The 27,535-nt window shown below is 36.9% G+C and overlaps 1 protein-coding gene across 2 annotated transcripts in view; it reads right to left on the bottom strand.

Annotated features, from left to right (window-relative positions):
- LOC124257247 (AF4/FMR2 family member 4-like) overlaps positions 1–27,535 on the bottom strand; it is a 118,074-nt gene that overhangs the window by 15,827 nt on the left and 74,712 nt on the right. For both annotated transcript variants that reach the window (XM_046691260.1, XM_046691261.1), the window contains exons 10-11: positions 8,539–8,722; positions 6,205–7,928 (exon numbers count right to left, since the gene is read on the bottom strand). In XM_046691260.1, coding sequence (XP_046547216.1) covers positions 6,205–7,928; positions 8,539–8,722 — 1,908 coding nt within the window. The remainder of the gene's footprint in view (positions 1–6,204; positions 7,929–8,538; positions 8,723–27,535) is intronic.

The following is a 27,535-nucleotide window of genomic DNA, read 5'->3' as shown; positions in this document are numbered from 1 at the left end:
TTCCTGTGCATTATAACCTGATGACACTACCTCAACAACAATCACATACTGTTAAAGTCAAGTTATCCCAAGCGAACAGCCGAACCTGTGTACTCAGTTCTTCATATAAAGTGACAAATTGAAAATCCGTTACTCATATTTGGGATAAAGTACAATGACAATACTACCAAAACATACATTCTCATGTTTGTTCAGGTGAGCTGTCGCATTACATTTGTATGTGTTTGGCACTGGTGGGCCAGGATAGCCTCACCTGCCTGTAAACACCTGGTTTCATCACTATTTGATAGCAGTTCATGAATACATGCTTATAATGTCACAATCATACAACCTGACTCATCTTAAGCACAGTTTACTAAAGATCAGGAAGGGTTTTGTCACTGTATTTGTACGAGAAGTTTGGTAGATAAGAACACTGTTTGCAGAACCACTTAATACTGAACAGCAAGGTAGGTGCATAGCTACAGATCAAGCAGATGTTATATATTGATACAGTAAAAGTTTAACAAAACTATCATTAATGTAACATGGAAACATTAATGACCCAATACCTAAGGCCTAGAAGAACATAGGTGACAATGAAAAAAATTAGTTGTGTGTTGAATAAAAAATAACTTTATGGAATAACTTGAAGAATGTCACCGGTCTACAGTATGTGTTAAACTTCTTGAAAATATTCAGTATGTTTTTGATTCAGCAGTTGTGCAAACCCGGAAATGATAGCACTGCTCTGTAGTGTTTGAGCTGAAATCTTACAAAATCCTTGTTGACACTGCCGGTGAGGTTTGGAAGAAATGTTTATTGTTGTCCTCTCTCAATTGTAATGACCTTGTGTTGAACTGAGTTGCTTGGCTAAGGTTTGCTTAAGTCCAGCCAGTTAAACACAATATAACCTGTTGGGCCCAGGTCAGTGTCCTGTCATTATGGTAGAAGTAAAGGAATATACAGTGTGATCCCAAAGAGTCTTTCATTCTACAGGTCCATCGCAACTCACAAGCTAGGGTTTGTCAAATGGAAAGTTTAGTGGTCAACGCTATAGCAGCAACTAATAATGCTATTCGGTGTGTTGTACAAGGTTCCATACGGCAGACTGTGACTGTTATTTGTTTGAAAAACATATATGAAATACATATCAGATCATCACTTTTAATGTACATGATATATGATTTACTGTATTATATGCAAACCAAGATTGTCCACATCTGTGAGAATCACTGTTACAGATGTGTGCACTTTCAAACACCATGCCTGACTCTGGTCTCATCTGCACTTTAACCCACTAGCAAACATGAAGCTTAAGTCAAATTACATACCGTAGCTACAAAACTTCTCTTATGACAATAAAATGAGATCTTATGATAAAGAATAATGAAGGAAAGAAAGTGTGTCTTGTAACTACAAATGTTTGTCAGTCACACAAGACAAAAATGACAAAAGTGTGAACATAGTCACATGAAGGACTTCCTTCTATGTCCCATTTTGCACAACTAGACTACATCCATAGAGATGCTAGCTTAATTACATCTTCAAAAAGATATGGCTCATTACTAGAAATGCCAAAATGTGCTGCTAGTCATAATCATTTACCACTTGGTGAATCTGAAGAGTAGATTCATGGTGTTGACAGAAGGAAAGTTAATGGTCTCAATGCTACAACATTCTATACACAGTGCATTTGAGGCAGAAGTCATGCAACAGGTGATAGCATTTGGTTCAACAAGTTGTCTTTACATATCATTTAATTATGCATGGTATAATAAATGCTCAGCTTCTAAACATCAAAGCTTTTCAGTAGTTCATGTACCTAAACGAGAAATTCCAGCAAGTGAAAAAGGTGTAGGTTAAATTTCTTATCAGACAACCACCTTAACCGACATTGTTTACTTGAGACACTTAACACTCAGTGGCATGAAGTCCCATATTCTGAGTTAAATAGTTGTCATTTCTTTATTTGATGATAATTTTTGGTTGGTTGAAAGAAAACAATTCCAGCTCCTCAATCATTTTATCATCTTCACCTGTTCACTTTCAATTGACCTGGGTAAAAGATGTCATCACTCGTTTGTGTCATATTTTTCTCATTGTGTCTCCAATGTGTAGCATCAAGTTTTGCCATTCTAAATCCAAAATCCAAATGGGTGATGCGGTCAATGTTCAGATCTTTTCTTATATTAATAATTGTGGGAAGACACATAACAAGTTGATATGATGTCATCCTAACAACATGATATTGTAAGTGGTCCATTACTACAGAAAGACAATCACAATATTGAAGATTTTTAGTGAGAATCTAGGCAGATTGACCTGGTAAAAGGACTTTGTAGCACACTGGCATTAAAAAGAAATCTGTCTGTTATTTATGATTCTCTTTCTACTTGTATAACTGTAGAGTTACACAAGTAAAAATAGAACGGGAAAATGATGACTCAGATATGAAGGCTTTCAAGTTTCTAATTCTATCTAGTTTGTCATTCAGTTTGACTTGGGTCTATCTAAAAATATTCTTATGAATATTGTTACTCATGATTTTATTTCATTCAATCCTGTTTAGGGCTAGATTATTCAAAAATTAACTTTAATCATTTTTTTCTTTTAATTTTATTCAAAATCAGACTTCTCAACAATCCTTGCTTTGTGGTGGCAGATGCACCCTCATACACCCAACAGCAGAAAGTTTGATTGCAATACAAGGGAGAAAATGGGAGAAAATGCTTCCAGACTGACTGAGTTTGGTTTTACGCGGCTTTAGCAATATTCCAGCAACATCACGGCGGGGGACACCAGAAATGGGCTTCACACATTGTACCCATGTGGGGATTCGAACCCGGGTCTTCGGCGTGACGAGCCAACGCTTTAACGACTAGGCTACCCCACCGCCTCCCCAAAATGCTTCCAGAAGTATATGCACATTAACCAAATACAATAAGCCCTACAAGGGTAATGTCTGACACATTTAAACATTTGTTTGGAATAAAAAAATGCATTGCCAATCACACAATTGCAGTGAGTTTACGAAAATGTACAAATTTTCCGTTGGCACTGGTCTGAATCTCTGTATGTTTGATAATGTGAGGATTTATTTTGATGATAAAGTGTATTTTTCTATCATAGATAAAAGTATAAAATATGGGATCATTCATCCCATGTTTAAAGAAGCCATAAATGCCTGAAATCTCAAATCCTCATTACAACAAATCCAGCTAACAGGGGTAACAAACAATACAGCAATTTAAATGTAGGCTCCAAATCAACAATTGGTGGATCCTGACAAGAGTAAGTGACACAAGTCTGTTTATCCCACCTGATTCATTATGGCCAATATGTTGTTTTGAGAAATATGCAAGATATTGTTATGAAAAAAACACTTCCTTCTGGAGAGGATAACATCCTATAACAATACCAATGACCTGCCTGTGTTAACATCGCCAGCTCAATTCTAATCATTACGTATATTCCAGAACAAAAGTGATTTATATCAACTTTCTGCAGGTTATATTCAGAGAGTAACCTAAAACATACCTGGGACTGAGCTTTGAAACACTACACTTCAATTATGAAAAAAATCAAAATTACGTTTTCATTATGAATCACATCTGCATTACTGAAGAATCATTCAAATTTCCCATGTTGTTTACTTATGCATGACTTAAAATTTGCTGAACTGAAACCAATCCAAGGCAAAATGAAAGCATGGTTTGGTGGTCTCACCCTTTCAATCCATAAGATAATTACTTTATCATGATTTTAAGTCCTTTTCACAAAGAATATAGTCTTTCCCCATGGTTCAATATCTGCAACCTATCAGCTATTGGAATTATGAAAGTGTCTAATTGTTTTCAAAGGTATTTCTATGTCGTTGTTATTATTGTAGTTCACATGGTCTACAGAAATTCAACTAAATGTAGATCATCCTTTCATGCCAAGTTATAGATTACCTGTACTATTGAAGAGTGAGTGAGCGAGTTTAGTTTTACGCCGCACTCAGCAATATTCCAGCTATATGGCGGCAGTCTGTAAATAATCGAGTCTGGACCAGACAATCCAGTGATCAACAGCATGAGCATCGATCTGCGCAATTGGGAACCGATGACATGTGTCAACCAAGTCAGCGAGCCTGACCACCCGATCCCGTTAGTCGCCTCTTACGAACTATTGAAGAATCTAGTAGCATTCGCAATGTTTAAACCATCCACATTCATTCCATGTACTGACAGAAGAATCAGCAAAGGGATAAATCTGGTATCTTTTCCACTACTATTTTACTAGGTTGTCATGAAATTGAAGCATTGATCATGAAAAACTTTGTAAAAAAAACCCAACATTATGGCTGAGGCCTCACAAACACCAAACACTCAAATCCATGCAAATGTTATATTCAAAACAAATTACCAATAATCAGTCTGGTAAACTCATCAATGCCAGCAAAATAAGTAGAGCTGACACACTGGGCTGTGCAACCAGCTTGAGAATGAATCTGCTTGATGTGAGTAATCTTTGCATATTACCTGTTTGGCCTGGTCTTATTACAACATTATGCTGCAGACTAAAATGGCAGATCAATTCTGCTAATTCACTAAGATGGCTACTTTGCTAATCTTGAGGGAGAATGCATACATTTTCATACAGACAAATATAGACAGGAAGACAGATTACCGTATTCATCTGATTCCATGAAGAATTCAGGTGATACTGCATATTTTGGTTTGATCACTGGAAGGTGACGAGTGGTATTGTACATTAACTCAATCCATGACTTCAGGATTAACTGATTCTTTATATAACTTTCATGACAAATGAATCAAGATACAGACGGATGCTGGCTGGTTAAATCTTACACATTCTTTTGAACAAGAACAATGTTGGACTTCGGTAACCAGAACTGCAAACTAAAAACAACCTAAATGGCTGATAATGAGGTAGGCAGGGCTTAGGTTGCATTACAGAACTTTTTTGGTTAATGATTACTATGCGACCTATCACCGCTCACTTACTGGTACATAATCAGAAGAGCTGACTTCAACTATTTCTTTACTTTTACAGCATGCACATCAGTTGTAACAGTCATATCTCCATAATCCCAAAAATATTAAAGTCAGTTATTAACATATCCGTGCTGAATCACAGCAGTTTCACTTGAAATAAACACAATCAGAAAAATCCTTTTGGTTGACAACTAATCGAAATGACTCATTTTCTAAAATTCTGACATTGTCCTTCCATATATATTCAATCTCACACACACATGATATCTATTCATTAAATATTTAGCTATTGAGTCTATTCACTTCATCAAAATCATAACGAGGTATATAAAATACGACTGTTTCGGTCAACGCAAACATGACACATCCTCCAAGCTATGTAAATTCAGACAGAAATGACAATAGCCCACAGGAAAACACCTGTTAATTACAGGGGTAGTTGACTTTGAAAGTTTTATTCTGTGAAAGTCAGACAGTGCAACATACAGACAGACCCTGAAAGAGACTTCATTTTTGTCAGCCTTTCCAGTGACAAGAGATTTCTGCTTCAACATCTAGTTGTTTCCCTATTGGGACATTTGCTTAAGTGGTGGTCTGTTCTTACACATAAATATGTCTATATCACCACCATATAATATATTCACTCCAGGGAAAAACTAACTGTAAATTTCATATAAAAGGCAGGGCTCCAGATAATTTTTCAACATCAGTAGTATGTACTCCTTATTTTTCTATACAGGAGTACTGGAAAACCTTTAGAGTATTTTTAGAGAACTGAATGAAATTTAATGGAGCACCAGTAATCTTGTGTTTTGTTTGATATGTGCACCACAACATTGCTACTCTTGTGTAAACAGGTAAAAAAACAATAAAACAAAACTTTTTCAGATAAATGTTGTCTGTAAATGATTCTAACACCGTACACCATTGGTGTGGTGCGTATCTGCCTCATTTTCTAAATTATTTCCTACCGTATCGTGCATATTATTCATCCGTACATACGCCAATACGGCACTTATTTGGAGCCCTGAAAGGAGTTAACTGAATATGTTATTGCACTGCATTTAAAACCAATACTGATCTGAATTTTTTTCCATTTTCTTGCAATAGAAATGACTGAAAAACCCTGGGAGAAAATGCACATTCTGTGATTTCTGCAGATTAAATCCATACCAAATTCAAAATAAAATAATCTATTACTGCATCTCACTGGAGTACTTACTGAAGATCTTCTGATGAGGACTTCTTGCTGGATTTGGAAGTGGACTTGTGCCTTTTGCTACCAGTACTCTCCTGACGCTCACTGTCACCTTTCCGTTTGTGAGATCGTGGCACTTTATCCTGTGTCACCTGAGGATCATTGTCCTTAGTGTCATCACACATATCCTCTTCTTTATATCCAGGTGATGATGCATTTGCATTCTTATCTATATTATTTGCACCCTTTTCTATACTATTTGCACTTTTATCCACACAATATGCACTTTTTGCCACAATTTTGGAACTTTTTTCAACACTCCTTGATGTACTCTTTTCGGTACTTTTTGCACATTTTTCAGAAATATCCATTCCCTTTTGTGACTTGTCAGCACTTTTTGGTGTCACATCAGCACTCTTTGGGAAAATATCAGCATTTTTATGAGATAAATCAGTGTGTTTAGCTCCAACATTAGAACTTTTCTTTTCCGTATCAGAAAAATCTAAACTCTTATTTTCCGATTTGACTATAGATGGAGCTGAAGCACTTTGTGAATTAGCACTGGAAGGAATATGATCCAATAAAGAAAGATTAATCTCCACCATAATGGCCGGCTTTCCATTGGCAAAAGTCAAGTTGGGGCAAGAAGATTGGGGTGGGATTGGTAAGGGAGACAACAATGGGGCAATGGGGGTCTTGGTTGGGGATGCAAAGGGGGAAAGTAAACTTGGGGGTTTGAACTCATTTGTGGTCTCAATGATGGCATCAACATGTTTCTCACTATGCACATCCACTTTGGAATCAGACACTGGTGAAGACACATATCTGTGCTCTTTCCTTCGGTTACGTTCATTATTATTATCACTTTTATCTTTGTCCTTATCACGTTCTTTCTTGCGATGACTTGATGTTTTATTTTTAACTTCTTTAACTCTGTCTTTTGTTGCACTTTTATTGTCTTTTTCCTCCTTTTCTTGAGAAACAGGAAGTTTAACAGGAGATGTCTTGTTTCTTTTAGGGGAGGAAAATAACTTGTTGCAATATTTATCTTTATCTTTATCCTCATCAATGATAGAATTGGCCATTGTTGCAGGAACTTTGCCAGGAGTAACAGTGACAACATCTATTTCAGAATCTTCACTGTCAGAAATCCTTGGTTTAGATTTGAAATCAGTTTTCCTTCGTTTCTTTTCATCATGAGCAGACTTAGGTTTGTCTCTTTTAGAGTCTTTCTTGGGTGTATTTCTAGATTTGCTTGCACCACTATTGCTTTTACTGAGGGAACTGGATAAATCAGACCCCTCAGTTTTAGATGTACTATGCAAACTATCAGACATGGAACTTAGACTGGGCCTACCTCGCCCTTTCTTTTCAGGTTTTCCACTGGAAGGTTTTGAGCTGGTGCTGCTGCATGTACTGGCAGTGTCAGGAGAACCAAGGCTCCCCAGACTGGTGTTAGTTCTGTCATTGTTACCTGGCAAATCACAACCAGAATCTGCACCATTCTGATGACGCTCAGACATAAAGTCAGCATCCAGATGGTCTGTGGAGAAGGACAGCGTGGATGCAGGACCAATGTCTTTCAGAGGTGTCTGTGAAGTGATTGTGGTGTGCAATATTTCATCAAGCATTTCATCATTGGTTTCATCAATCTCTTTCTGTTTCTCAGATGACTTCTTCGGAATTGGTGCCTCAGGGGACGACTTCTTTAGTTGTTCTATAAAGCCGCCTAAGCCCCAAGATGGCGTCTAAAACAGTAAAATAAAGAAACATTCTGTACAAATAGTCAAACTTATCACAAATATTCTTATGATTAGACTTAATGGATACTGATTTATTGCACATACCATATGCTTTGAGGGGGAACTCCAAATAAAGGTTCATTCATAGTGAAGGCAGGTGGCAACAACACTGTGCATACTGACATGTATAAACTGATGAGCTTCTTCAAACATAGTATTGCATGAAAGAAGTCCATTAGAACTGACATGCAAAAGATTATCTTGTGTTTTGTTTGAAAGACCCCTTGAAAAGAGACCTTGAAGCATCATCACAAACATGATGATCAGTGTTCTGAATAAAGGAAGTCCTGGGTTCCTTCAGGTTTGCATCTAAGGTATTTGGGCTCATGCAAATATCTCTTGAATGAAAAAATGACAGATACATGAGTATTCAGTATGATTCTTCTGAATAGGGATGTATCTTGAATTAGACAATAATTATGGTGGGGGCACAATAGACAGCTCAAAATACAAATGCATGTACATTCCAATGTATGCAATGAATCTATTCATGTCAATCCAATTGCATCCAAATGTTTGAAATGACAGTAATAACTGAAGAGAAGGATTGTGTCACCTCTTTTGGTGTTTCTGTTTGCTCCTCTTCTTTCTTCACTTCCACTTGTTCCTCCTTCTTTCCTTCTTCCTCTTCTTCCCCTTCAGAAGATGAGGTTTCCCCTTCAGAGGATGAACTGCTGTCACTCCCATCACTGGAACTGTCAGAGCCTGATGACATTCTGCTGGCTCCTGGCTCCACCTCTCTGCAAAACATATAATATATAATCATCATGACAGAAATAAAATATAGTGGGAAATATTTTTACGACAAAAGTCTTCTTTTTAAGAATACTACCGTCAAATCTCTGCTATTTTAAAAGCAGTCAAACTTTAAATTGTCATGGTAAAAATCAAGTAATATCAAATTATATTCCACAGGGAGGAGCTATTACTTTCATCATGATTGAGATCAAGCTGTCAATATAATCTTCAGTGAGAAGGCTGTACATTGTGAATTATCTGTCTCGACTAACACATTCAGCTGAGAGTTGACATGAAGCAATAACACTGATTAAACCATCATTATTACGATAGTGCTTAATTTACATCGAGTCACCTCTCATCATGGTGGCTAACATAGAAAGGCATTTCTCAACACAAAACTAAAGGCAAAGATTTCATTTAAAATTATTGATTCCCATGGCCTGTAGTTAGAAATGGTCTGAAGGAACTTCCAGTAGTTTTCAGGAAGTCAATTCATAAAATTGGTAAAAAAAATGTCAATGTATTTCTGCACCAAGGCATTGAAAGATTTCATCAGAGAGTTATATCCTCTCACTTACTTCCTTACTGAGTCAGCAGAAGAGAATTAATGGACTTCTACCCAGTCCATGTCAATTGACACAATTTGCAAAGCTGTAATTCTCCACAAGATCCGCTATAAATGCTCCATGAAGCATTAATCCTGTAGAATCTAAATGAAACAAGACCCCCAATGGCCCATTCAGTTCCCTTCAATCAATTGGATACACATATGTACACATTAAATATCCATATCATACTGAGCAAAATTAGTCTAACATGTTAATCCATTGCAGTTTAATTCAACAGCACAACCTACACAACAGTAGCAGCTCACAACAAGGCAAGAGACTAATCGGTTTTGAAAACCTGCAGAAACTGACACTGTAGGAGGATAGGCAAAATAGTGAACATGCCCTGCTCTATGGGTAACTCAACATAATTAAAAGGGCAAGTGTCTTCTTTCTTTTTGCCCATCGCACTTAGCAATATTCCTCCCATATTGACAGTAGAATTAATTGAAAGATTTTGGAGATAACTAACCAGTGATTGTTATTATATAAGCACACTACCCTGATGCAATTCCATGTGATAAACCAAGCTACTGAAACTCATTGTAGTTAGTGCTAGTGAGCAAGGAGTGAGTTAGTGAGTGAGTTTAGTTTTACACTGAAATCAGCAATATTCCAGCTATATGGCGATGGTCTGTGAATAATCGAGTCATGAGCATTGATCTACGCAATTGGGAACCAAGACCAACCAAGTCAGCAAGCCTAACCACCCGATCCCATTAGACGCCTCTTACGACACGCATGGGTTGCTGAAGATCAATTCTAACCCGGATCTTGTAAAGATCTCCATGCAAAGGTCATGAAAAAGGGTAGCATTACCCATCAATGTTGAAAAGTGATGTGTAATATATGTAAATTTTTCTGAATAACTACATTCAAAAGTTGTACATAGTTATTCTTGGTGAAACCTTGCATGAAACTAGAGCTTGATATGGGTGAGAAATGTTGATGTCATGAAGTGGAGCTGACAGTATATAGCTTGACATCAAGGGGAAAATCAACATGTGTAAACCAATATCACTGATAGCATGGGACAAAAGTTACCACCATTTTGATTTTCTGTTCACAAATACTAATAGGACATTGAGAATTATTTCTCAGTTGTTTCTTTGATTTCACACTGTACCCTGGCTTTGTTGTTGTGAATCTCTTTTTAAAAAATCCATTACTCCACTCCAAATTTTGTAAAGCCAAGCAAAAGCAAAATTTTATTGGACGAGGAGATGTCATGGTAAGAGAGAAATGAGTTCAAAGAGGTTTACGACGTTCAGCCTTTATTAAATCAGAGTCACAGTGTCAACAATCACACATCCATGCTTATGCTGATTTTTCAGATTTATGGAAATGTTAAAAGTGCCACCATTAATGTTACTGTTACTGAAAAATGGAAATTTTCGCCTAAGCTTGTCCTATTATAGCATGACTGTATTGCTATTATAACATAAATGGGTATCAGAGCTACAGATAACTTTTTGGGTCATTGAGTTATGTACCTGCTTGTCTTCATCTCAATTGGGTATCCTAATTTTCCTTTGAGTAACCAAACAAATTGTACTCACCTCACTCAAAATCAATTGGGTATTTTGCCTTTTTCCATTAATTGTTAAAATATAATAAAGTTTAAATGTAAGTGTTTGTTATTTATATTTGATCTGTAATATGAGAAATGATATGAAAGACTGCTAGTTGAGTGTTCATGTGCCGAAATAGAACCTCTAAATATACCTCAGTGCTTTATCTATCCACTGGTACGCAAGCTAAGATTTGACAGTTTTCTGTGTACACATGTACAATCAAATTTATTGAGTATTTACAAAAATACAAGCGTACTTGTACGCAACAGACGTAATAGGAATTGAGTTTTCACATAAATATTTGCGTAATTTACGCAGATACGCAGCTTATCTGTACCTCTGGGGTATGTAATAAAGGAGGGGCACTTTGCACCAATCTGTGTTGAAGTTATATAGAGTGTTGTCATTTCACCAGATGACCGTGTAAACACTCCAGTTTGTTGAAAGAGTGCACAATCAGGCAAGACACTGCATTTTTGCACAGGGCGCTAACATTCCATATTACCAAAAGCCTGTCATCACTGCCTGGCTACACCACTTTCACAACAAGAGGCTCGAACAATACAATTCTGTTTGTTATCCTACAGATTGTCAATAAAGAATGAGCCAGAGGGTTAAAGGTGTGTTATAATGCAGATGTCAACGTTATGGCTCCATTCTAAATAGTGATCAGGCCTGTGCAAGACACACCAGGAGTTACGAATGAGAAATTACCCAAACACTGGTGTATAGTGAGATGCATGCTGTCTAGCAATATCTCAAAGCCCGTGAGATCTAGTAGTCAGACACTGGCAAATCGAATATTAACTAACATAGCAAACTAATGGAGAGATTCATTTCATCACAATCAGTGTAAACCATCAATAATGTAAAATATTGTAAAATAAACTTGAGTTGGGCTTTGTTTATGCTAGATTTCCCTACATACCATCAAATATACTGCTGATCCACAACTAGCCACCAGATAATCTTCACTGAGATGTTGAGCTCAGATTATATCTTAACCTATCTCAGTAAAAGATAATACAAATTAGTGCAAAAATATCGTCCTGTGACACAGCAAGTTTGACAACAAAATAATGTGACATGCTGAAGTTACTCATAAATCATCACTTAGGTAGAGGGAAAATGCCCTTAAACTGTTGGAGATCAAGCACCTTTGGGAAATGCCTTTGTAGTCTTTTTCAATTATATTACAACACTCAAAAGGGAGAAAATCAGTCAAATAGTTTTTGACTTTGACAAGAACCTTCAAAGCAAGTATTTGATCGGCCTTCTCTGGCAAGTCAAACAGAGTCTCAATCAAGAACAATTCCTGTGATCCCTATTTAAGCCATGTTTCGCGGACTCTTCCCATTTCCCTCTAAATTAAAGAGATTGAGCGTGACAATCAATCATCATTGCTTGATATGAGCTCCTGCTGGACATTTCCTCACATAGCCTGTGTGCAAGAGCAGCAGACAAATGGCTGCAGCAGGGATACGTGTTCCATAGAACTGGGATATTACTCCTCTACTTACCTCAACCTGCCAAGTTGATCACCAATAAATCTAAGATAGTAATGTGTGCTGTGTGTCTCTGTGGATTGTGTGCATGTGTTCACATGTGTAATGTCAATATACAGAAACTTACTTTTTAAATGAACTAATATTAAACTGAAAACATCACTGACCACTCATTTTCAATTTCAACTGTAGCCTTCGCTTATAAAATAGATTGTCTTATTGTGTAAATGTTGGAGATCAGAGGAATCAAAGATAATAGTGTAGATTCCATTAATGTATTTATCACACGATGTAACAACACAATTAAACACTAAAATAACTATTATGTTTGGAAGAGTTATATATATATATCACAAAACTACAGTAACCATGACAACTTTCATTTACAGTACTTCAACTTGGTTATTTCATGGTTGTTTACCTTCATCTCCATTTTGGAAGGTAAATATTACTCTGTGTTATTATTAAACCATAAATTAAACTTACCTGAAAAAATATTAGAATCTATCTTTCTTTCCTTTTCTTATGACTATCCCAGTTAATATTAATGTGATAACAGTGCAAGCCCCTTTCCTGGTACAAGAGCTTAAATATGTAATGTGATGGTTACAATTACACTTTATTTCAAAATATGATGGTTGGGTGGGTGGGTGCTTTTTCTTACCGTCTCAATAACAACTCTACAACTCAGGAGATATAACATGAAAGGGTCTCCCCATTAAGTACAGTAGGTCAAGTGATTGGAATCACATTATAAGTTGTAAGAGTGTTGTTGTTTTTCACTCAAGAATTTGTCAACATGTTCTAGGAGCATCTGGCCGCTATATAGAGTTGTGCAGTCACTACTGGAACAGCAAAGACAGGATTACTTCCTCTGCTGAGGTAACTAGCGTTAATTTAATAACCTCTGACAGCCAAAGAAATATCTTTCATTAGTGGAACCCTCAATTCCAAGACAACTTGGGAATTCTAGCAAATGATATTATTGCATTTTTTGCTACACTTGGCTTTCATGTCACGATCTAAACACTATGATGAGTGGACTGGGTTTCATGCATGTTACCATCTTGAAGACTAGGTTCAAGCACTTAGGAATGAGCAAAATACAAACTGTGCCCTTTGCAAAAATTGTCATTGCTAACAGAAGTATTGTTTTGGCAAACACATATTTCTGAACACTACACTCTATCTCTATAATACTTTCTAAAACAACATTTTCAAGTGATTTGTACAAAAATAACAAACAGATATTGTTGGGTACATGATATTCATTGCAGTGTACCATATTGTCATTAATAGTTTATTCTCAATTTGAGTTATTGTTTAAGTCATCATTTTCATTTGGAGACAAATGGACTGTATACGGAGATTTAATGCACATCTATTTACAGTTACAGAAATAAAGAAATTATCCTGTAAATAATAAAATCAAAAACATTTATTCATTTATTCAAACATTATTTAAACAACTTCCTGCTGTCACTTAATTGGTCTGTCACCATTTGTGAACAGTCCTTCTGATGAGACCTCTTTTTTTGGAAGCAGTAGCGAGCATCAAGATCCAATTTTAAGGAGATTGCCTCAGGCTAAAACTTGTATCATACACTTAAAACAATGATAATCTTTCAAACCATCATTGGTTCTCTGTCAGTGATAGCACATAATCTGATCTGTGACAGTAACTGGGAGGTATGCATGTAAGTGCACCCTCTAATTTACAACCATGTGTCTAGAATCAATACCATGTTCTCATACAACTTACTGGACACACTGACACGTAAGTCACGAGGACAAATTATTTTCAAGGAAAACATGACAGAGTAGCTGTCTGCGTCATGGTGATGTGACACAGACATTAAATGGTCATTATTGTTAATAAGAGCCTTCAGGTAACACATGTGTGTCTGACACTGAATCAAACATAAAACCTTGGCCTTTCAGCATTAGTGTATTCAGTGGGGAACACTTCTATTTGGAGTATTGAAGTCCACATCTCACATTCATGGGTACCTAAATCAAAATGGTTTCTCACATGCAATTCATTGGAAACAGAGGGTTTGTGAGTGACCACTGTATTAACAACAGTTCAGTGCAGTTAAAGGTACATGCATTTGTGATGCTTACGTTTATTTTGAAAGGAGATTTTCTTGTTTGAATCACAACTTGCTGAGTGAAAATAAACACACCTAAGTTTGATTGTTTTTCTTATCAGAATACAAACCAGTTCATTTTGATGAGCACGCTACAATAGTTTCAATATTACAGATACGGTCATATGTCCTTGGATCCCGTTCACTCACAGTAGATACCTTTGGTATCAATGCTCAATGTCTGTGCATATAAAATGCAATTTTCTATGCACACCCAGTTCGAGGTAGGCCTTGATATACTACTTCACTTGAATAACAGGCATGTGATGAATGTCTCATTGTGTACATCGTGACACACTGACAGATTTACACCACCTCCACCTAGCAGGCAAATGAGGTATAAATCATGACCTTCAATGAAAGCACATCATAAAACGTATTAATGTGTATATGCAATACACTGCACGGACGCAAGTAATTCGCATCTAAATTCTAAACACATATAGTTAGTACCTCTTCCATTGGAAGCAAAGGAATCCATATTTTCTGCAGCCATTAAAAATAAATAATTCAAAAGATCAAAACCAAATGTATCAAAGATTCCACTTATAACCATAGACACTATTGAGGTGGATAATTTTCCTGGATTTTTTCATCTCAAGTTTCACAAAGAAAAAGAGCAAAGCATCATGTTTTGAGCCTGCTCATATTGGTGGACCTAACACCATGACTAACTCCTCACTGAAGATCAAGTGCGCCAACAAGACAGTTCCAGTAGGACAGAAACATGGTTTCAAACTTCAAACGAGAACGTTTCAAATACTTTCCATATTTCATCTATGCACAGGTTAGTTTCTTGCAGCAGACAGCAACTAACATACAGTGAATGATTTATTAGTTTCTTTGATCGTTTCTTCGTTAATTATCATGCAGTCAGTCTGCCTCTATTCCACTGTGGTCTAAACTTATTGCCTCTTTTATCAAAGTCCCAAGGAAAAATACTGATCATCAGTCAGTAAGAAGGATAAATCAGTGTTATAACCAAATCTATTGTGCCAACTGAACAAAAGGAGTGTAGCGTCTTAACTCATGGTATTTGTAACCTCAGCAATTACATGCAGCAACAGCAGCAGTACTTGCACATAATAATAATAATAATGTCCATTTGTATGGCGCCGTTTCCACACACTAGTGTATGCTCAAGGCGCCCCGTGTGTACAGCTAAAAAAACAACTGCAGGAATTGTGCAAGTCATTCGTAATATTTCCTGAAAAGATGGGTCTTCAATGTAGATTTGAATAAGTCAAGAGATTTTGCTGTTTTGATGGTTATGGGAAGACTGTTCCACAGTGAAGGAGCAGCATAGCTGAATGATCTGTGACCATAGTTCTTGAGATTGACAGGGGGTGTTGTTAGGAGGAACTGTTGGTGTGATCTCAGCTGTCGCGGCGGTGTGTACACTGAGATGAGTTCAGAGAGGTACTGAGGCTTAGGTCATGTAGACATTGGAACACAATGGTCAAGATCTTGAATTCGATTCTGGCTTGATGGGCAACCAGTGAAGAGACTTTAGGACAGGGGTTATGTGAGATCTTTTAGATGTTAGGGCTACAATGCGGGCTGCAACGCTTTGGACTTTCTGGAGTTTTGTCAAGTGTGCAGAGCTGAGTCCAAACAGAATGCTGTTTGAATAGTCTAGTCTAGATAGAACGAGGGACCTGACGAGTATGGGCTGCATCTGTTGTTAAATTATGACTAATGTTACTGATAGCTTTCAGGTGGAGGAAGCAGATTCTTGAAAGATGGTTGATCTGAGCATCAAGTGATAGGTCCTGGTCTATGAACACTCCAAGATCTTTCACGGATGAAGCTAGAGTAATTTCTGCACCAGCTATTGTGATTTTCTCAGTCGTGATTTTGTTCAGACGATGTTTATTGCCGACAAGCATAGCTTCTGTCTTATCATCGCTCATTTTGAGCATCATAGATGACATCCAAGATTTGATGGACTTCGTGCAGATAGCTGTCTTCTCTAGGGAATGTTGAATCTGATCCAGAGCAAAAGAGTCTACCAGCTGAGTATCGCCAGCAAACGAATGATGAGGAGTGTCATACTTGTCGGAAATGTCGGTCAAGGATGTCATGTAAAGGAGGAAGAGGATGGGCCCCAGAACAGATCCCTGCAGAACTCCACATGTGAGATCTGCTGTTGTGGATGAAGACTGCTTTATCAAGACTCTTTGAGTGCGGCCCTGTCAGATATGATGAAAACCATCCCAATGCCAAACCGGGTGATGCCCATTTGGTGCTCAAGAAGCTTGAGGAGGATGCTGTGATCAGTCGTGGTCGAATGCTGCACTCAAGTCTAGCAATACAAGTGATCCAACATTGCCACTGTCTACTGAGCATCTGAGGTCATTGAGCACCCTCAGGAGAACTGTTTCTGTGCTGTGTCTGGGCCGTAGGCGGATTGGAACTTGTCAAATAGTCGATTCTGAGTCAGGTGTGATGACAGTCTGATGTAAACTGCTCTTTCAATCAACTTAGAGATGAAGTTAAGGTTGGAGACAGGTCGGAAATTTTTCAGTACATTAGTATCAAGGTTATCCTTCTTAAGTGATGGTCTGACAACTGCTTCTTTGAAAACCTCTGGAAATATGCCAGACTGTAAGCTAACATTGACAATCTGGGTGATGACAGGTAGCAAGACATCCATGTTTTCTAGGAGAAGTTTACAAGGCAGTGGATCCAGAGGGCATGTAGTTTTCTTTGCAGATTTGATGATTAGTTCAACCGCTGATTCTGAGAATGGTTCAAAGCATGAGAGATGATGTCCATTGAATTGTTTTGTTTCCAATGAATCCGTAGAACATTTCGTTAACTTTTCTCGAATAGAACTGATTTTCTCAAGGAAGAATATGTTGAACTTGTTGGCTAGATCAGTTTCATGTTGATGATCTGGCAATCTGGTGATTTTATGAGTTCATAGAACCAATCCTGTTCAAACTCTTCATCATAAACAAAACAAAATTAACCAAACCTATATTCAAAGTGATGGTGAACTTTTACAACAACACTACATCAGAAGTCACATTTTTCCTTGCAAACCAACTCACTACCTGTAACAGTCACTAAGAAAATTGCATCATGCAAAAATCATTTGCCCAGGGATTTAATTTTGTTTCAGAAACCATTGATTTTTCTTGCTGCTGTAAGCCTCAATATGAACTTGAATCCATCTTGTTGATTCGTCATTAACTTGGTGAGCCACAAGGAAAGAAAACCTAAGACTTCAAAGCAAATCTACCTGTTTCACATCACACATGTCTTGAAGATGACATATAATGGGTTAATAGTGTCTATTTGTGCAAAATATTCAAACCAAACTACTAAACATTTGTATTATAATGACCTCAAGATAAAGACACTGATACTTCTGAATGGAGTTCAAAATCTTGGCACAATTTACAACCATTACAATTTACAGAAAGAGTTCTTTTCTTCCTTTTTTGTATCTAGTTTTCTAATTATACAGTTTAGGTTCAACACGCGCAACTACTGACAATAAATTGATAGTTCTACCTTTATCAGAAGGCACTGGCTTATGAAGAGAGTATTATTGTCTCCTGAAGTATAGTCCCTTCAAACAGAAAACACTGCATCCATAATGTTATACCATCATGAGTATATAATCAGTCACACAGAATTATCTATCAAAGTGTACAAGGACCAGTTATTATAATAAAGCAGGAAAGAATCCTTGCTTCTAAAGGAACAGATGTGTAACCCACATAAACCCCAGTCAAAATGTAACAATTACGTCAGTGAACATAAAGCAAATCTTCACTAGTAAACCAATACATCTCTTCCTTGTGAATACTGGCCAATGAATTCTCGGTGTTTCATGTAATGAGTAACAATATATGGAAATATTACCTATAAAATTATAGGTGTGCTGCAATGGAGCTGAAGCAATATTTTGACAATGTCATGGATTTGAGGCACTAAGTCAAGCTGATAAGAGGTAATTAATGGGACCAATATCTTGACATCTTGTCTTATTGGGTAGCCACAACAGAGATCAATATGTTCACTCTCAAAACTACTGCTGCTGCTGCTGCTTCAGACAAGGCTGATGACCATTATCAAATAACACCTAAATTAATTATCAACATTGTTTTGTTAGTTGTTCTTATCTGGGTAGGAGATACAGCACTGCTGCAAAGACAAAATTGACAGAAAACAAAGAACGACACACAGTGGAGTGACTGCACAATGTGTATATTCACCAAGATATGAGAATATGTTGGACTGTTTAATATCAACATGATGACAATAGCAGGAATTCATTATGTAGGTTTTAAATGTGTGGCAGTAGATGAGTATATGTGGGACTGAACAGCTGGCGATGTATCAGAGCCTCTAAATATATCAAAATCAGAAACACATAGGAAGAATCGCATGAACTCATACAGGAATGCAGCTGTCTTCTACAGGATGTCAATATCTCCAACAGAGTCATGTCTGTTTTCAGCACAGCTGATGTAATGATGTCAGCGTTCCACTTGTAAGACAGCACAAGGGTAGAAGGTGTTTGTGACTTTCTCAACTGTGGTTTAGTTACATTGAGAAGAGACACCATTGGACAGCTGTACTTCAAGTGCTACACAAGCATAAGGCAGTATCATAAAGGCTAGGGGTGATAAGTAGCAAGTTTGAGTGTACCAATTACAAAGTATGACAATATGAATCAATTTATATACAGAAAAAGAAATATATGCCAGGGGTTACTAAGCATGTTGGTACCCAATGCTGAGCCATTACACACAATTAGAACACACCATCTTGGATAAGGTATGCCGAGTGACATACACACCTTGACAATGTGGTGTGTGAAGGGCTGCTTCTGAGGTAACAATGGAGGACGAGGTGTTGGGAATCGCCTGTGAACATCTCAAGTAACACCCAAACAGTGTCTGACAATAGCTGGCAGACATGCAACACTGGCCACACAGCACATAATGACACCTTGTGCAAAGATGCTTCATCCATAAATACATTACTTCATCAAACAGAGCTAAACTTTCATTGGCACTTACCCCATGAGGGAAGTATTTTAGTCAATTCTTGTTCTTTTCATTCCCCAGTAACATATTAATGACATTTACACAAAATACATTTATTACAATTTACATTGATGTTAGCAAAGCTGCAAAAAGTATGCTCCTTTACAGCTAAAGAGACTTCATGCTTAAGTGATTGTAAACCTGTGATGATCAGGATTAGAACTGATCTTCAGTGACCTCTGTCCAAGGGAACTAACAGGATCGGGTGGTCAGATTCAGTGACTTGGATGCAGCATGTCATCATATCCCAATAACTTAGATTGATGATTATGATGTCAATCACTTGATTTTCTATATTACAACAGCATTCCTATATCACTGGGCCACATACATAAAAAAGACTTAAAAAAACAAAAAAGCTTGAGAAATCTACAACTTGAATGTGATCCTGCAAGCATACTCGTCCTAAAGGAAAGCTACAGAATGAAATCTCTCAATAGCAATATTGCTCTTTCTCTATGCACTGATGTATCTTTGAGCTGACAGGAGTAATATTGTAAACCTATATGAGTTTGAACCATATCTAAAAAGACCTGTTCAAACACATATCAAGCTTACAGCAATACCAAGCAATACAGAGGATCTGAGTGTTTAGGATAGCAGGACATATCAAGCAAATGAACACATTTTACTTGTGTTGGGAATCAAATCTTGGCAATTACACAGGTATCTTTAGCAATGGGAACTTACTGATGACTGCAAAAAATATGTAAATGTAAATCTACAACTGACTGATCAGCCACAAATCATCACCATCACAGAAGATATGGTTAATCCCAAGAGTCAATTTACATGTTTCCAATCAATATTTGTGTGTCACTGTGAATGAATCCCATTACTCTTAAAAAGTGATCCAATGTTTTATCAAAGAAACATCGACCAAAATGAGCTTCACACAGTTATGGTCCCTATGGCTAAAAGCTTGAAGAATATTAGAGGGCTTCATTGGATGTAACAGTTGTGTGTTCAGAGCTTTGGACTCAGGCAAAAGCAGTCAATTGGTCACTTGGCCAGGACCTCTTGGTGGTGTTTGTAGTACCTTTCTGTCCACATTGCCATTAGTTAATGGACACATAACAACCCCATAAGCCATCCTGTCTAATCAGTGTACAATTTCCATAGCCCACTAACCAGATTACAAACACAGCACTGTCAAATAACACAAAGTTTGCCAGACAGTTTGTAGCCTTGAATCACAAAATGACCAGTCCCAGGAAAGGATGAACTACACATTTAATCTCTTTGCACGATGGCAACACTGATTTTTCAGAACTGTCGTCATGTCAACAACAGAATTGTAATCTCTTCAGGACACTTATTGTGTTAAATGATTTGGTAAGCATATTGAGGTAGTGAAAAATGGTTAACATTACTTTTAGCATTATGATAGCACGGAAGGCTCATATGAGTTTTGATACTTGTAATGAATCACACCCTTCCCCACGTAAGAATTTACAGATTTGTGAAAATTACCATATTAAACCACTACTTTAGGTGGCATTTAGAAGCTGGTATGAAGAGGATGAACAAGTTTTATGGATTGACAACTTATTTACTGCAATAGATGCTTCCCAAAATATTGTTATTTATATTTCACCAGATCAATAAATACCAGTGTGGCTTTGAAAGCAGAAAAAGACCATTGCAGACACTCATCCAACATGTTATATACTTTCCATATTGAACAGAAATACATGATTTTAAACAAACAAAAGCAAGGGAAATCAACCAGAAAATCCAATCAGAATTAAATGCTTTCTTTTCCTTTTCATGAAAGATCCTAAATGTGTCCAGCCCTTTAACCAAACCACAGGGCCTTGACTCCTCAGGTCAAACTTAAATAGAATAAAAGTTCCATTTAAGGGAAAAACCTATACTTTGGATATCATTTAGAAACTTTACGACAAAAGGTGTCATATTCACCCATAAAATGTACAATACATTAGCAAGTGATCAATTAGTACCTAGCAGATTAGAGCTGTGCTCATATCTATCTCCCTGGAAAGATAATATTCTTCAATATGTCTCATGACAGATTATGTCATTGTATGCCACACATTACATCAATCATGGAGGACATCACAAGCAGTTACCAATAATTATTTCTCACCTGTATTGCAGAACAACATATCACAACAAATACTTCCTGTGAGCCACATGCATGAGTTCACTCAGTTCAGCCACTCTTGTGTATATATATATTTATACATCTGTTTGACCAGCCAAACGTTTAGAAATCAATCTACTTAACGAAATAAATTAAATTAAGGAAATATTATTCCACTTTTTAATCAAGTCTTATTTACATGCAGTATTTTCTTAAATGATCACAGGGTTTCATCCTTTCAAAAGAAACATCCTGCAGGCAATTGAGATTGTAAACCTGTAAATGCAAAGAAGATACAGCAGATTTATGGATTCATACTTCTTCTTTACTTTTAATACTTTTAATACATGTTAGTATGGAGTGCAAGTACCTTTATCAAGCAAATCACTTCACTGTTACTACAACTACAAATTTTATTTATATATTCCCGGGTATTGTATGTGCAGACAAACAAGAAGCTCATTCATACTTTTCCACTGCGTCTGCATATGAAACTGTAGACAACCCTGCCTGGAAGACACCAGTTATAAATTATTTAATATACTTCTCACTCATTTGGGTTTGGCACAGGGTCAAGACAACTGCTTGATGGTTTAACAAGCCAGGGAGCCACAGCAAGAGAGTTTCAGCTGATTAACAAACTGATACAAGAAATGTTTATGTCAGTGATGGGTGGGCCATGGAAAAGTTTGGTGCATGGAGCACTGTGTGTCTGCAAGGCTTTGCTCTACTGGACTACATGAAGTATACAATGTGCTGTTTTGTTATCAGAGAGTCAGAACAGCTTCATGGAAACTTAAGGTGTTCATGCTCTGCAGTTGACACAAATATAGAAACAATCTAGTTGACAATGAAAATGGAAGGCAGAAAATAGATACCAACCCAGTTTAGTGAAGAGGAGTAGTAATTAACTTGATAGCAAATGACATTCTCACAGATAATTCACCAATGTCCACAATATGGATATATGCAGCTGTTGCTCTGAAGGATAGCAATTTCCAGGATGTCATAAACACCTGCTTTGGTATTTTCAATTGCTCACAGCATTCCCCTTACAAAGAAATAATCCATTTATGCAACCTTACTGCACAAGTATATTCACAGTATACATTATCACAGAGGATTGACAGATCTTATGGCTGATTAACATGGAAGTTTTAGAAACTAATGATGAGGATTTTCTAAAAGAAATGTTCATCCATTACATCAAGAATAAACTTCAACTGCTTATTTCTGAACCATGTTAAAAACAAGCCTGAAATAAGGTTATCTTTGAATGAAACACCATGAAATTGGAAAAACAGCAGCCAATCCCTGTAATTAATAACTATTAGAGTATACAGTGAATACCATCACTCCTACTTACTCTAAACAGTAAGGGGAAATCCTCATGTAATTGTCAAACTTGATGGCCTTGTATTAACACTACTGTTTTCTCTCTTGGACTTGTCTAGACATTGATTAGGGTGGATGAGCGATGATACATCCAGTAAAGTCAATGGATAATTGCTACAAGAGCTGGCTGCCAAGAACTTCAGACCAAGGTTAACTGGCCTGACCGTAATGGAAATGCAATCAGTAGGTATGCATCTGGTGTCATTGACAGTAACTTCGCAAGCAGAATATGTATGACACCACCTATGATTTACAGGAATATGGGGTTATTAACAAATTCATTACAGTGATCATACTGACCTTGACCTTTAACTGTCCAGCTGACACATCAACATCCACAATAGCTGACAATAATACCAGTTCATGTCACAAATTTTTTGTGCAAACAAATTATTCCACTGTATCAAGATATGTATATGTGTTCATAAATAGAAAATCTGATAACTGCAGCATGAATTAATAAAAAAAATTCTTGAACATAAAGTAACATTTTTGTTTTTAGATTTGCAAATTCTCCGAATATTTGTGCAAACTGACTCACGCTAGCCAGGTAATGTTTCATGCATACTGATGTTTATTCTATTCAATAACAATTTCACAAAATTTGTCAGCAAAGAATGTTTCTAAACATTACCTAACCATTGTTACAGTTGCACAGTTGTTCTTAAAGATGCTGAATCAATAGCTTTTCACCTACATAACTTTAAACCAAGCTTGAGACAGAAGGGAAGTTCACTTCATTCTGCTCTGCATGTCTTTGATGGCAGTACTTTTTTAGACTGAAGATGAAGATAAATGGCAGATCTCAGTAGGATTACTGAGCCTCCAATGTTGATCGATTGCAAATGTCTACGGAGATGGACCACACTCTTCCACAATCCCATCCAAAGTAAAATCTCACAGAATATAACACTTGCAAATCCTTATTTGTTTCAGGGTCAATTTGGCCTATCTATTTATGCAGGGTAATCTACATGTAGAAGAGCGCACTGGCAAAGGAAGCCATCATGAATTTTAGTCTATCTCAAATTCTGATATGCTAATTCAAACCAGAAGGGGGCATGTTCTCCACTGTGTAGCAAGACCTTCCCATCCTAAAATCAGTGGAAGTAAAGAATATTATGAAGTGAAGTCATTGAGGACAACAAAAATGCTGAGAAATATCCTTCTTACAAACCATAACAATTCACAAAGTATATTTTACTGATTCATTTCATAAAAAGCATCAGTCCCTTGATTCAATTTCAACATGGTTAAGTATAAGTGAAAGAAGTTAAGAGATGAAGCAAAATATGAAGTACTTAAACCCCACGCAGTGAATTCTCCTCCAGTCTCAGAATGCCATAAACCAATGTTAATTGCTAGCCCAACCTTTATTCACACGCAACTTGCAGTTGTGGACATGCTAATTAGACAACATTCATGTAAGCTGGGTCAATGTGATACACATTTCCGACACTGACACACAATTCCTCTGCAGGAAATATTTTGACTGCCATAGCTCCACTACAGCAGGACACCACTCTGTGCAGAATGTGTACTATCATGTGTCCAAGTGTGTCAAAGAAAGAGTCCTATTGAGAACACACAACTAAATACATCAATAGTGAGTCTGCTGTAGAATTTTTATCTAGGGACCCCCACAGTAATTATTAATGATGCATTGCTTATCATCATTCCTAATTTGAAATACTGGGATATATGTATCTAATTATGAATGGAAGCCCCATGGCCCCTTCTCCCACTCACCCCAAAACATACAAAAATCCCTGAACATAAAATCAGACAAGAAAGTAACATACAGACACAGACATTTCTTTTCCAGAAATGTGTAAAATATGCATGTTAATATGGAACATTTGAACACTTCGACCAACATAGCAATATGGTGACAGCAAAATTAATGATACTACCTGCATATATAAGGAGCTATTAATAACTGAGATTAAAGGTTAAAGTTTGAGAGCAGAAACATGAACACTGTGAATTTGCCAATGTTCCAAAACAGATAAAATATTAAATGGAAAGTTAATGTTGTAACTGAAAAGAAAATCCATACATTACAACAAACTAATGCTCTCAGCCAATGAGACAACACATAACTGCTTCAACTCTCCCATTGTAAAAGAATAGCTTTCGTGTCATGTTCCATCAATGGCACCACAGATCAGCAGGATGATCAATTTCACTGTAGCACTTTCCAGATCAAAGAATAGGCTTTCTGTTCAACATAAAAGCTTATAATATTCTACATCATAACTGGATACTGACAAGAATATGGAGTGATAAGAAGATAACGGTCTGCATTTTAGAGCTAAAGATAGAGAAATGTAAATAGCCATGTGTGTCCAAGGCAATGGTGGAGTGAGTTTGTCAGCCATGATGGAGAGATAGTGGGCAGACATGAGGTGGGTGGGATATTTGTTTCGACATGTGTGTGGGAGTAAATACTCCAACAACCATATTCTATGTTCCTCACAAGGACTGCCATCTGTAAACATGTAATACTTTTTTTTAAATCATTCACTACCTTGCTCACAGAAACAAATCATTAAATTTCTTATTAAACAAGCTCTTTCCATAATGACACACAATCACATTGATTATAGTTGGCATCTGTGACATGCCTAGGGAAATGGGGACTGTTCTTCCTCACATTCATAGCTTGACATGTTCTCTATAAAACTCTGAATCTGAAATACTGACAATTAACAATAATTCCCTTGCTAGATATGTGAAGGTATTTAACATAAATCTGTTTTTCAGGACATCCATTTGACTGACATAAATGTCTACCCCAATCTGCTGTATTACCCTGCCTCCCAAGTTACATTACTGCAATACAACTCCTCCACACGAACACCTACACAAAGGCCTGTCTGTCATGTCAACTGGTATCGCTTCAGGCACACATTCCCACTGGCACTCACATCACTAGTGACTAATATATACAGCTTTTCAAAAATACACAGCAACAATAATCACATACTTTTCATACATAATACTCCCAATTATGGGAGAAGCCTATTCTATAACCTCTGCCAATAAATCAGAACATGGAAACTGGACATCTCCAGATATGACCTGGTCATGACAGTCATTGACATAAATCCCCAAACTGACAGATTTACCACTGAACAGGAATACTGACACAATGACAGTATCTGGGTTGTACTCTTGAGTATCTGAAGTATGTGATGAGCACTGTTCACCCAGAGGAGGTGCCTGTACTGTACCAGTGCATGCGTGTTTGTATGGAAACCTGACTGGCTCCCTGTTGTCAAGCCAGCCATGCAGGGGGTTCAGATCAATACCTGTCTTTGTCTGTCAGTCTCATCAACATCACACGTTCCTCCTGTCGTTTGTCTAACTAGTATAACTGGTAATTAACTCAAGGTTAACAAATGATTGAGGTAGTGCAATACTATGTCATTATAATCTCATTGATATCAGCCAAGTCAGGGTTGAACATTTGTCTTCAATCAATTATCATGCATGGTTTTGCATCTTCTCACTGAGATTTGTAACATTTTCATGGGTCTTCTCACCGCTATTTCTTTTATGTTTTCAGCATGTATGTTGCAGAAGGAAAAGTCATGAAGCAACAAAGAGGCATATGAGACAAACTGCCAGTGACAGTTTAAAGAGATGTGAGTTACTGTCATCAGGAGACATTAGCCTCTCCCTTCCCCACAAACATCTGTTTGATCAAGAGTTTCATGAGGATGACAGTATACTTTCTCCATGTGCATGTAACATCATCAAAGACATCTCAACAACTTCTATACACAGCAAAAATCACAAACAGCTAAGTTGTGCAATTAACATGCAAAGAAAACTAAGGAAAGCAGATAAGCAAGAAATCCATATGTCCTAAATATTTCTCACTAAATTTCCTTCCAGATACTTTTATCCCCTCAATCTTCTAATATCACCACTTTAGGACAGTGTATTCATTCAAAAACAACTGTATTTCTATAAAATACCTGAGCACAGGTAGGTATTGTCACCAACAGAAAAGAGAACTACAATAGTACCATCTTTGAAACTGGTAATCACTTGCCTGCATCACTAGATTTCGTTTTATTGTTCATAAATAATAACCTCAACATGCAAATTAATAATATCATTTCTTCACAAGATACACAACCCAGAGAAAATCTGTTAAAATATATCTACATTTCCTATTTGTGATAGCAGATGGAGGTAAAATTCCCTGTATGAAATAAATGTAATGTTGGTATTAACAACTTCCTACGACATTTAATGCTGAGCAATATTTAATAAAAAAACCTTACAAATTACTTACAATCTATGAGGTCACATACAACATCAGTTTTGGAATTTCTTCTACTTGCTAGTGTTTATAGAGTGACAGTTCAGGTGTGAGGAGAAAAATATCTTCAT

This window comes from Haliotis rubra, unplaced genomic scaffold (assembly GCF_003918875.1).
Source record: "Haliotis rubra isolate DU_JTF1 unplaced genomic scaffold, ASM391887v1 Scf654, whole genome shotgun sequence".
In the NCBI taxonomy this organism is placed as follows: domain Eukaryota; kingdom Metazoa; phylum Mollusca; class Gastropoda; order Lepetellida; family Haliotidae; genus Haliotis; species Haliotis rubra.
Note: the sequence above shows the minus strand (reverse complement) of the source record. Positions and strands in the feature narration are given on the sequence as shown.